The following is a 12,566-nucleotide window of genomic DNA, read 5'->3' on the forward strand; positions in this document are numbered from 1 at the left end:
TGACGACCTGACCATCGCAGAGTCACATTTGAGCTTAGTTAACGAGCTAAAGGCGAAGTTTTCTGCTAAGTTTGCAATGAAAGATTTTGGTGATCTGCACCACTTTCTAAAAATGGAGATCAAAAGGGAGCTAGAAAAGAAAACTCTGAGCTTGTCTCAGCAAAAGTATATAAATGACCTTTTAGAAAAGTTTCAGATGCGGGACTGCACAGCAGTACATACACCACAAGCTAAGAGCGTGGTTCTAGAAAAGGAAACAACCCTAACGCCAGAGCAAAAAGCGGCACAGCCGTTTGATTACAGAGTCTTAGTGAGTTCTTTAATGTATCTAGTTAGAGGAACTAGACCCAATATAGCTAATGCTGTTAGGGAGCTAAGTAAATACTTGTCTTGCTATAATAAGACGCATTGGCTGGCGGCTCAGCGAGTACTAAAGTACTTGAAAGGAGCCTCGAAGTATGGCATAGAGTACAATGAAAATAGTACTATTGAGCTAGAGCTATACACAGACGCGAATGCAAATGAAAAATTAAAATCTATTACGGGATTGTGTCATTACTAGCTGGTGTATGCATTGCTTGGAAAAGTATTAAGCAAGATTGTATTAGTCTTAATACAGCGGAGTGAGGGTGTAAGGGATGCAATGTGGCTACGGCTGCTTTTAAATGGACTAGGCTTCGGCCAAGTACAGCCGACACACGTTGGTGTGATAACACTGCCATAATAAGTATTTTTGAGGACCCATGCAGTCACTCGTCCACTAAGCACATATATATTAGACATCTATACGCCCGGGACAAACATGAAGAAAAGAGTATCAGTCTTTCATACTGTAATACAGATGATATGGTGGCTGATGCCCTAGCTAACCGCTAAGTCAATGTGCAGCGGGGCTGCCGTAGCTTTAGCGTCAGGGGAAGACGTTCGACTCTAAGAGTCACTAATACTAAGTTTCTTATCCAAAGGAGCTTACAGCACAAGACCAGGGCTCAAAGCTAATACCTTAACTTTTATGCTCTAAGATCAGAAGTGTTTTATTTTTACTATTATTGCGGCCAAGCCACCTAGGGGTAAATGTATCTGTTTAACTATCTAGCTTAGCTAAACCTAATCAAATGCATAACGTGTGGGTTTCAGCCAACGTACTGAGGGACCTTGTTAGCTCTCCAACTTATGTACTCAGAGTTTGTTAGCTCTCTAAGTACTTCGTACCCCTGTGTGTTCCACACCATGTAACACCGCTACACAAGAACACTATGAAAAACTCCGTTTAATGATGGGAGTAAAAGAAACCGTTACAAATGAGGGTAGCTCAAATTATGTTTTGAGTACCTCAAATAAAGAGTGTAATTCTCAAAAAGGGTGAAAGTGATGAAAAAGGAAAGTTCGCAAGCTAAAGTGTAATTTCCAGATAAGAAATACAAAGTCAGATGAATGCTAACCGTTAAGAGAGCGTTTTAATAGATTAAAGAAATATTTTAAGGAAAAAATAATTTTTTTATGTCCCCTAGACCTCTAAATATAACTTTGACACCTTCAGGCTTCACCCCAGAGTACATTTTACTCAGGCCGTGTTCGCGCCTGCCAACAGTTGCCATAAATACCTTTTTCGAAAAACTTCAATTTGGGGACACGGATTTGTATCTCACACGAAGTTTGCTTTCGGACCATGGTGTGTTCGTCCTTGGTAATACTGTACTTTATCAGGTACCCAACTTAGTGACACTTATGTCAGTTTAGTGACATTATACGGTCTCCGTCAAGCTGACAGACGTGGTCTTGCCAAGAACCATGTTGACCCTCCTGCTCATGATTTCAGCAATGCTTCTGTGGCTACAGTTACGATAAGAAGAATACCAGAAGGCAGTGAGGCTCCTCGGTCTCACAACAAACGATGGTCAGCGCTTCTTTGAAGCGATCTACAATTCACCAATCCAGGCTCTTAGAGATCACTTTCGAATGGATGCCCAGGTGTTTGATGCACTATTCGCACGCTGCAATGTCCATATTCGAAGCTCGCTGAACCATCAGCGTGAAGTGCTTGCTATTGCGCTCCACTGGATCCGAACAGCGTCGACTTGTCGATCACAAGAAGTCATATTCGACTTAGCGTATTGGACTGTCCATGGGTATCGGATTCATGGTGTGTACGCTATCGTGGAGGCCCTTCACACCACCTCGCTGGTCTCGTCCAATTTGCTCTTGCTGCTGGTGCTCTTGGCGCCACCGCTCTTGCTTCCGCCGCCCTTCTCCTCTCGAGTGTCTTCCGTCTTAACCTTGTGGGAAGGGCTACGGCTCTTGCCGCTGTGCTTCGCGGCTTGCTGCGGCTTCGACTCCATGCCTAAGACTATGTCCTCCGCGGTCTTTTGATTAATGAGGGAGGACTTATTACATGTACGAGGAGAATCCCATCGGTTTAGTAAACACTATAAAGTAACATTAGCCTTAATTGTGCCGACCAAAGATCGATTTTGACCAAAATTCAGGTCTGGACCCGAATTTCAAAACGGAAGAGCAAACCCCACTTTGGCCTCAAAGTTCAATTTACTTTTCGTCGTGTTCACGGTTTCTATTTCGACCCCAAATCCAATTTTGCCCGATGAATACCTATTTTATGGGCAGCGCGAACACGGCCTCAATCCTTAGTCACTTTTATTACTTGACTCTCTCTTTTACCGCAGCTGAAAAGTAAAAATGTCAAAGACTAGACGCCCACGGGTAGCCGGATAACCGGACTTTCTCAGTGACGTGTCCCCAATTAGCGGTTGGTGCTCCGTTAGCGCGCCAAAGGCCGGGACCTGAAAGGCCACTGCGGCTTAGGCCGGATCACTGTCGCCTGGAAGAGTACAAGCAGCTTGTGGACGCACCCCTGAGGCTTTCGTCGGGACCAGCACTTGTGCAGTAAAAAAGCAAAAGAGAGAGTGAGGAGTCTCATTCATTGTCGGAAACGTCGATACAAAAATTGCGTATAATATTTATATAAGATAAAGTAAAGAATATGATATGAGCTATAAATTGGTTCAAAAGCACCCATTGTGTAAAAGAGTACATCCGATTGGAGATATGGGTAGTAATTTTGGTTACTAATCTGAGAACAGTGTTGACGTTGCATCCTTCGAGAAAGACCTTGATGGACAATGAGTAAGATTGATGGACAACACCAGCATCTTTAGTAGGAGTGTTACGCCACAATATAAGTAAGTTGTATGCTGTGAATGAAGAATTTTGATTGGCTAATAGCAGCAGCCACATCTGTCATTCAAAGGAGAAAGCGAGGAAAGAGGAGCGTGCCCATCAATAAGATAAGCCGAGGGATGTTAAAAAAAGAGATGGCCTGTGACCATCTCACTTTTTAAGCTGACGGCAAACAACAGCTACTACTACAGCGCGCTAGTGCATTGCGTTGCCGACGCGCCGAGCAAACCGAAGAAATATCTGAAGCTGACGTTTGTGAGCGCGGCGAGAACACAAAAGACGAGTCAGACGCTGAAGACGAACACGATAACCAAGACGAGCAAGAAGAGCAAGAGGATCAAGAAGAGAGCCTGAAGCTTGAGGACCAGCGTCGGCAGCGCATTCACAGCTGTCGCGTCGCAGATATCCGCAAGATGTCAGATGAGATCGCTACAAAGAAAACCAGCGCTAACGTCACATGGAAAAAGCGCCGCCCCACAGGTCTGCTATCGGCGACTTCATTTGGCGTGACGGAATCGAGCGTGTTTACCTTGCCAAAGACGGCAACCTCCCACTGTTCTGCCTCGCATCAGCTGCGCTTTCAGACGAAGGAGTCACTCGGCTACACTCAATCGTTCGTGACACGCTGCGCACCAGTGGAAACCGAGCATTTGAGATATTCAACGAGGCGGAGAAGGTCGTGTTGGTCGATGAAGGAATGGAGGCTGTTGCTCGCGAATATGACGCTGTCGACAACGCTGAGCTGCGCAGAGAGGTATCCTTTAAGTCTGAGGTTCTCAACTCAATCGGCCGCGTTGATCGCCTCGTGACTAAAGAGCCCACAAGATTATGGTGATTAAACTCAAGAAGAATAACTTTGACAAGGGTACAGCGTAGATGATTATCGGAACAAAGGCAATGCTGATTGAAAATTTCGTGTTATGCTCCCTATGCAACCCAAGGAGAAGACCCCGACGCCACAGTGTTTGTTCACGAGTATCCGCACCTCGACGACTACGAAGTTTGGGTGAAGCGTTTCTCCACGCATCGTGGCAAGGAATTGGAAGTAGAGATCGCTGCCTTGGGGGCGCGCGCGATTCAGCTCGTGCTACTTGCTAAAGACAAGAACATACAGCTCGGGATGAATGGAGTGAGCACTCATGGAAGCTCAAGCCCCATGTCCCCTACCCGTTTACTATACAGTCTGCGCTCAAGCAAGTGTTCGATTTACACGTTAGCCACTGCAACGAGCTTCGAAGACAAGTAGCCGAAGCTGAAGACAGACTGGGTCAATCATCTACCGTTCCGCGAGCGGATACTCCGAATGTCGATATATTTGACAGCGATGCCAGTGGTGAAGACGAGGAAGAGAGCGACTCGGATGCCACTCTTAACCAGCTCTTAACCCAGCAGCGTCGAGTCAGCACCGGCACAGACGACATTGCAGACATGTCATACGAGCCGCAGACCGATCACGTCGAAACCAACTGAGACGGGGACGCCGAGGTCACTAAGGTCGCCGACGATGCAGTCAGAGAACAAAAGATCACCGGGGCCACCAGCGTCATAGGCAAAAAGCGTGGCGTCACTCATCAGTCGACGGGTCGCAAAAAAAGCAAAGGTGCGAGGAACCAAAGCCCGAATTTAAATAGACGATAGACGGCGACTTATTGTGGAAAGATAGATAGGTGATTGATGAGACGAAGCTTCGCGAATGGTCCGAGATGATAAAGGGGAGACAAAGCAACTGAGGGAAGCTGAGATCGAGGAATACAAGAAAGAAGCCACGGAAAGCATCGCCGCCAAGTCCAACACGTCATTCGGAATCGTCTCCAAGGACACCTGGGTGAAGTTTTATGACTTGGCGTTCGAAACAGATCTGTTTGAGAAGAATCGCCAGATCTTTGATGATTTCATTGGACACAAGATCATAACTGTCGCGACGGACCACAACATAATAAGGCGTGCTATCGCTGAGCTCAACGCACATGAGACGATGGTGGCGAACAAGAGCTTGGAAGAGAGTGTAGCAGGGAGTGATGAGTGTATGAACGTAATTCATTGCGTCGTTTGCACATCAATGTATTTTATGTACGGCTGCGCCGCTTCATTTGGAAGACCAAAACGTACTGATAGCAGCGATCCAGTAACACATTGAAGCCCTCCATTCGCGTCTTCTTCGTTGATATGCATTTTGGGAAACCTTACTCCGCGTACAGTCAACTCCATGAATTGCCACGCCAAAAAATTAGACACGATACCGTAGACTGGTTCCTAAAAGCTTGGATCTCTCTGGCTTGGCCGCGTCCTGCGCACGAGTCATGGGGCTTCAGCTACATCAGCGTCGGGTGAGGAACTCGTGTTCCTGGCGCAGCCGCGCGTTCTTCTCGCTCCCACGCAAATTCTGAAATGGAAGGCTCAGTATTTAAAACAAATTGAGCTTAAAAGAACAGATACGTACCCAAGACGGAAGCGTTTTATATCTCGGATAATTTATAATTTTTAGTAACGCAGCCATTAAGTTCTTAAATCGACCATAAATGGATAAATTTACGGCTGCGGTAGTTGTTGGAATACGGTAGTGCGACTTTTGGAAGTAATATACGGCATCTATCGGCGGTTAACCCTTTCATTACCAGAGGTTTTTAGTGGTCAACCACGGACCTGTAGCTCGGTCAATGAGCGCGCCGCCAAAGTAAATAATCGGCCTATCAGGTTCACTCTCCTACCCACGTGGATCGCACATTTTGAAAATCAGTAGCTCACGGTACTGCTCGCATTTTAAAATTTGAAGATGTGGAGCAAGATGCCTCCCCACACGTGCTTCTATTGCGGCGACGCTCCATACGAGTGGCAACAGTACGGCAAATACATCATTGGCAGCAGAATACGCATGATGTCATGCACTCAGCGACGGCTAACATCCAGCCGTGTGACACGAGCGCTCGCGCAGCTCTACTACTAGAAGATGAATGGTCGCCTGTGCAAGTCAACTCGAATCAAGCTTCCACTCTGCGTAGGCAAGGAAATAGCCCGCCTCATTAACAAAATCAGTTACAATTCTTTAGCTATTTACCTGCTTCGACGGTAGCTCTGGCTCATCTAGATACGTTTTGGGCCTGTTTTTCCTTAGTCGGGTATGTGCAATCGGATGGCCGACCGCTGCAGCGCAGACAGCATCAAGTGCTAAGTGGACTGTAAGCGAGGTGGAGCTCAACGCGTCCTGAAAGTGAAACGCACTGAAGTAGGCTACGTGTAACCCTCTTTGGCAGCCCGTGCACAGATAGCAATTTAGCTTTCCACTGAAATTCTGCTTTGGGTTGGGTGTAGTTATTGTCAGCTCCTACCGCATCTTGTATCGGCTTTCTGGGTACTGGGTGTCGGCGCCGATCCTTCTCCATTCTTGCACGTTGAGCTGATGTCAGTTTTCAGCTACGCGCTGTTTGAATTTACGCAGCTTCACCTTATTTGCTGCAGCCTTTTTTAATAGCGAAAAAGCATTGAAAAGTGTTAAATTCAAAGCTCATGTCAATATACTCATTGAAAGTTTCTTCTCCTTGCAACGAATTGGATTGGTGCTCCGAAGTTGATCCACTCGGTAAGCACCATTCATGAAAATGTTCTACGCGACAACCATTGCTGGGACTTGGAACGTTTTGCGGTGCTTCACGTAGTCACAGGCCCAACACCGAAGATGTGCAAGTCCGCGATAGAGCCATACCGCTTCGGCCGATTCGCGAGACAGCACATGCTGTGGCGGAGTATCTGGTAGATCGATTGTAAAAAATACTACAGTCTGCTTGTTCCGAAACACGATGTAACCAGCCCGAGCAGCTATTGCCATATTTGGTACATACATGGTTCTCAAGTGATCTGCAGGCTTTTTCTGAGCTCGTTTGTGCTTCTCCTGAAGCTTCTCCCAACCTGGCTTAATGCAGCAACGAGTTCCCAGCCCCCCCCCTCCAGCACCATCGCATTCCACTTCCTCTGTAAAGAAATTCTCACTGTACCCAGCATCTTCATTTCACCGTCAGTAAAAGCCATGAAGTCTTAGCAAGTCTGTGTTTTGTATAAAAATTATCGCACACGAGGAGGCGATGCAAATTCGGTGCAGTATACGTCTTGGTGAGGGGTCCACACATTGCAATCCACAGTGCACTTGCATATTTGCGTTCTATTGGAATTTCGTCACTTTTAAGGGTCCTAAACAATGCCGTTCGACGAGCGGGAAAAACGTCGACGTAGCGGGCTGCTGGAGCTGCTCTCGCTCGATTTCCGGAGCCATTGTCCCCGACAGAGTAAGCATACAAGCTCTCCCACCCAACGACAGCATAAAACCGTACACCGTACTTACCTGGCTTAGAAGGCACGATCGTTTTAGCAGATGAACGCGCTTTCGTGCGCACCGCGTTTTCGTCGAGGCTCACAGCTCCCACAGGCACGGCAGTGACTGCGAACGTCTCTAGAATTTGCGTCATTAAACGCCTGATATGCCACAACGTTAAAGCTCAGATCTATCTCCAAACCGAGGTACGCATCGATCTCGTATACAGTGGCCTCAGGTTTCCCTTTTCGTTGAGCATTTTATTGGTCCAGTTTTGCAATGAATCGCGGAACTCTCGCGTGAAGAAGAACGAGAGTAGCCCTAACTCGCCACGCTCCTTGAATGCTGAATTTACTTTTCCCTCGCGGATTAGATGGAGGCCGCTGGCTTCAATGAGGGCATCGATGTATGGATTGCCGGTTCGACGCACTGGTTGTGATGCGTCATCGCCACCCTCCCGCGTCGTCTCACTGTCGGACGCGGCGTCGTCCTCCGCGCTGGTTGTGCTGGGGGGGGGGGGTTACGTCCTCCTCCGTGTCAGAGTGCTCAAAGATCCAGTCTGCCCCATCGGCGTGGGAGTCGTTACTGCAACCTATCTACGATTACACGACAAAGCGCTGAGAGCAACCTACGACTCTCTTGGGTTGCTGGGTAATTTATCATGGTTTATATTACGTAAAAAATCACAAGAGCCGAATTTTCAAATGTTGTGATAACTATGTTCGAGTAAGTACGAATTTCTTACTTTGTTCGAGTAAGTACGGATCCCACGGTCCCCCCGTTTTAAAGTAAAGAAAGCGAGAGTGGAGGCCGCAGCCCCGGCGAGGATGTTGGCAAAGGGAGCGCCAGCGCAAGGAGAAGACGGCTCTACAGATGAAGGTACGGGTTCAAGTCATCGTGGTACTCGTGCTGCTTCCGCCACCTGACGATATTTTGTTTGTTTATAGAACGTCGTGCTGGTTTGCGATACCACAAGCCAGTCGACTACGTCCGCGCTGCTCAAGGGTTCACCACGGACCCTGTGGACGATGATATGTATATCGATGACCCGTCAGCCACCCAAGCGGATGTGATGAATGAAGATGCTGACATGGAGGGTCTGGTGAACGAGGACGAGGTCTACGACGCAGGCGCAGACGCCGCAGACGGAGACGCCGCAGACAGAGACGCCGCAGACAGAGACGCCGCAAACAGAGACGCCGCAGAAGGAGACACCGCAGACGGAGAAGCCGCTATTGCCGACGCCATAGCAGACGCAGATGTAGCGACAGACGCCGCACACGGAGATGCCGCAGACGGAGACACTGCAGACGGAGATGCCGCTAGCGCAGGCGCCGCAGACGGAGACGCCGCAGACGGAGATGCCGCAGACGGAGACACCGCTAGCGCAGCACTCACGAACTACGGCACCTGTCAAAACAAGACCTGCTAGTCAAGTCAGCCTCGGTATGTTGCTTGCTGTGTTGCTTCATTGTGTTGCTTTGTGTGTTGTTTTGTAATGTTGCTAACTTTTTGTGGCTGTTGATATTAAAGATGCGGTTCGCCAGTTTGTGACAATCACCCGACAGAACGCCGAAGCTGAAACTGCTACAATCAATCCCAGAACAAGTTGTCAGTCAACTGCGGGGTCGAAGTCAAAACCGCAAAAGAAAAAGTCTCGAACGGAGTACGAAGATTCGGTTTGTGATGACGCAGTAACAACTGCGTTTCCACCCAAGCGTTCCAAGCTTAATTATGGGGGACAACCCCGCCATGCTACTTCCTCTCAGCCTGTGTCGGTGGGACGGCGCCTACCTCAACGAAAGACTAAAACGTGGGAAGAGCGAAATAAGATGCTGAAAGCGCATAAGCATGTGGATAACTTTGTGCCAGAGCTTCCAGTCAAAACATTCAACAACTGGACTGAGTTTCAGACAGCACTCGAAAGGTACGAGGCAGAATTTTTTCTGCATTACCGTATTCGAAGCTCTGAAACTCGGGAGAAACACAACAGGTAATCTTCAAGTGGGGTTAACGAGTGGTGTTTTGATAGGATATACTAACGCTTTTATTATTCTATTTTGATTGTTTTGTTGCTTTCGTGTTGCTTAGCCGCCCAGGAGCTCTACCCATTCCGGAGCGTCTATCGCAAAGTTTTAAGCGGATACGGTGTACGCACGGGGTAATGCAAGAACCACGTGGGGAAGGTCGACAAGACCATGGCTGGAGGTACACCAGGTGCGAGGCAAGCTTTACGATTCGATCAGCAAACGTTGTAAAGAAAGGAGGTTCCAAATGGGAAGTCGCCGTTCAATTGGACTCGGAGGTAAGAATTTTTGACATTATGTGCTTCGTTTGTGAGCACCGACTTATCATATTATCGTTTTCTGTAGATCTCGAAGCACAACCACAAAACCAGCAAGACTATTTACGATTCGTACCGCGGAGCTAAGTCGATGCCTCTGTCGTCCAAGGTTCGAGAAGATCTCGGACTTTTGGCAGACATGAAGGCCAGCACTGCAGATATCAACCGATATCTTTCTGATTAGCTTGGTGGGTGCTTCTGGTGACCGTGACGAGGATGTGTCAGTCAAAGTTTGTTTTATCAATTTAAATTAACATTGTTATTTTATGTTTGCTTTAACAGATATGGTTCTGACTTCACAGCAGACTAGAAACATTTTGCAAGAAGTGTTGGGATCTACAACAGTGGAGCGGACCAGGGTGCTACTGGATACATTTGTGGAGGAGGACAACAACGACGTTCTTCTTGTGCAAGATCAGATGGGGATTGCTTGTGTCATAGCTATGCAGACATCGCTTCAGAAGACATGCTTCGAGCTGTGGTCCGACAGTTAGGTAATGGACTGGACACACGGTACCAGCAACTTGGGGTATCATGATGGCGATGGTGGAGCTGGAGAAGGTTTTCAGAGAGGGTATATCATCGCTTCAAGCTGTGGAGGCCTCGATGAAAGTAGTAGGTGCAGCTTATGAACATGATGGTTTGACTCAAAAGAAAGCGGGAGCGGACGCGATCGAAACACAACTTGATTCGATCGAGATGGTCGAAGCGACCCATCATGATTCCGCAACACAAGAAGCAACCCATGACTCAACTCAAGAAAAGCATGATCGAAGTGGCGGTGAAGCCCAGCGTAAGCATAAACGCCGTGTCGTATATGTAAGGATGCGGCGCCGAGAGCGTGCCAACGTTGTTGTACTGTCATCAGAAGAGAAATACTGCTATGCAAAAGCTGTGTTTGAACATGTGATGGAACATCTAGCGGAATTGTCGAGTCCAGCATTCTACTCCACCCTGAAGGCCTGGAAAACAATAGTTAACAAAGGTCTACACGATGTTGGATCAGCCGAAGAGCAAACATCAGACGCTACAACAGTGCCAGATGAAGGCGGATCAGGAGAGGACTTGGATGCTATCGACACTACGTCTGACATAGCACCAGCAGATCTCATTGAAACTATGAACTTCATTCGTGAAATTGAGAAAAGTGAGTTTGATCTGCAAAGAAATACTACAAGGGCCGAGTCGTCGCAGGAAAGTGAGCTTGGTAGTTCAACCTCACGGAATAAAACAGCTCCATCCAGTGACATTGACATCGCCACCTCCACTTCGGCGAATCCTGGCGTTAATCCGGGCGTGAAGCCCGGATTAACGAAGTATTACGCGACAAAAGCCGCGGTCACGGTAAAATCTACGGAAGAACCACCCAGTGTGAAGAGTGATTACCCTACAGTAAAGGCAGAAGCGACCAAGAAAATATCGAAAAACGTTGGAACACAAGGAGGCCGTCTGGAAGTGCTACGTATTCCAAAACCCAAACCACGAAGCAACCAACGAATAAAACTAAAGCAAGCTCGGCTGGAGAAACCCGCAAAGCCTAATAAGCTAGCCGTTATTACGTTACCGGACAAACATGTGCCATCTGTGTCTCGCGTCATCGTGTGGGCAACAAATACTTCCGACCAGAATCATGTCAGCGAGATCTTGGCAGGATACCCAACGATCTTAAACGACGATTTCATGAATGCGCGTGTTGCACACAGCTGTCGAGAGTCTGTGTCTCCCAAGGACTACGTCTACAACTTTGTAATTCCCAAACCGCTAGTAATTAAGCTGAAAGCGGTCATTGAAGCAGAACGGAAGAAGCGACCCAAGTCGAAGTATTTCAACCCCGTGGTTGAGCACCAGGACAGCAACACCGAAGCAATTATTGCATATTTTCCTGGTGGAACGCCACGATTTACAAGGTAAGCTTTTGTAGTGTTGCTCGGTGTGTTGCTCGGTGTGCTGCTCGGTGTGTTGCTGTGACTGACTTGCTTCTACAATGTTGTTGGCTGCTGTACGAACCTGTAACAACAGTGAAGCCGTCTTCAAAATGTCGGAGTTTTACAACGTGGTAAAAAAAAAATTAACGCATGGAGAGCTGACATGGAATGGCTGCAAACGACCAAGTGGAGCAATATCCTTGGAAACCCCGAGTTGTTTAAAGCGGAGACTGATTCGGACGACATATTCTTACTGTCGGCGGGGGAAAAACATCAGGAGCTGGCAAACGAAGTGGTGGTACAGCTCGAGGGCGCTTGTTTAAGTTCTACTTTCCGACTATCAAGTGGTGAAGGCGCCGTTAAGGTCGACACGCTCGTTGGAATGCTTGCGCGTGACAGAATGCTCTCTGATGTCATTATCAATTTCAGTTATCGATGCATCTGCGATGCGCTGGGAGATTGTTACGCATTGGATTCATTTTCTCCAACTATGGGCTGTCCGAAACCACCACCGTCACAAATTTCGAGCTTCCACTACCTTGTGTTGCCTCTGCATTTAAGCAACATCCATTGGGGTGTCGTCATCGTCGCCATTGCTTACAAAAGAGAAGATCCGTGCTTTACACCCTACTACTACGAGTCAATGTGCGGATCTTCGTATAGCGATACGATGGAAGCGACTTACACGTCTACGGTTGTGCCATTTTTGAAAGAGTGGCATGATAAAACCATGCCGAATGAAGATTATCCAGTGGAGAACAGTAAAGTATGGTTAATGTCGCCAAAGCAGCCCGATAAA

The 12,566-nt window shown here is 47.7% G+C and overlaps 2 protein-coding genes across 2 annotated transcripts; both read left to right on the plus strand.

Annotated features, from left to right (window-relative positions):
* Positions 1–3,137: 3,137 nt before the first annotated feature.
* On the plus strand, positions 3,138–5,873 carry PITG_18020 (uncharacterized protein; the record flags this gene model as incomplete). Its single annotated transcript, XM_002997905.1, has 9 exons — positions 3,138–3,141; positions 3,475–3,610; positions 3,676–3,949; positions 4,021–4,060; positions 4,137–4,324; positions 4,378–4,593; positions 4,720–4,795; positions 4,908–5,219; positions 5,824–5,873. The coding sequence occupies 9 exons, from the start codon at positions 3,138–3,140 to the stop codon at positions 5,871–5,873; spliced, it is 1,296 nt and encodes a 431-aa protein (XP_002997951.1).
* Positions 5,874–10,560: 4,687 nt separating this feature from the next.
* On the plus strand, positions 10,561–12,090 carry PITG_18022 (uncharacterized protein; the record flags this gene model as incomplete). Its single annotated transcript, XM_002997906.1, has 3 exons — positions 10,561–10,661; positions 11,021–11,749; positions 12,045–12,090. The coding sequence occupies 3 exons, from the start codon at positions 10,561–10,563 to the stop codon at positions 12,088–12,090; spliced, it is 876 nt and encodes a 291-aa protein (XP_002997952.1).
* Positions 12,091–12,566: the final 476 nt, after the last annotated feature.

This window comes from Phytophthora infestans, genomic scaffold (assembly GCF_000142945.1).
Source record: "Phytophthora infestans T30-4 supercont1.65 genomic scaffold, whole genome shotgun sequence".
NCBI lineage: Eukaryota > Oomycota > Peronosporomycetes > Peronosporales > Peronosporaceae > Phytophthora > Phytophthora infestans.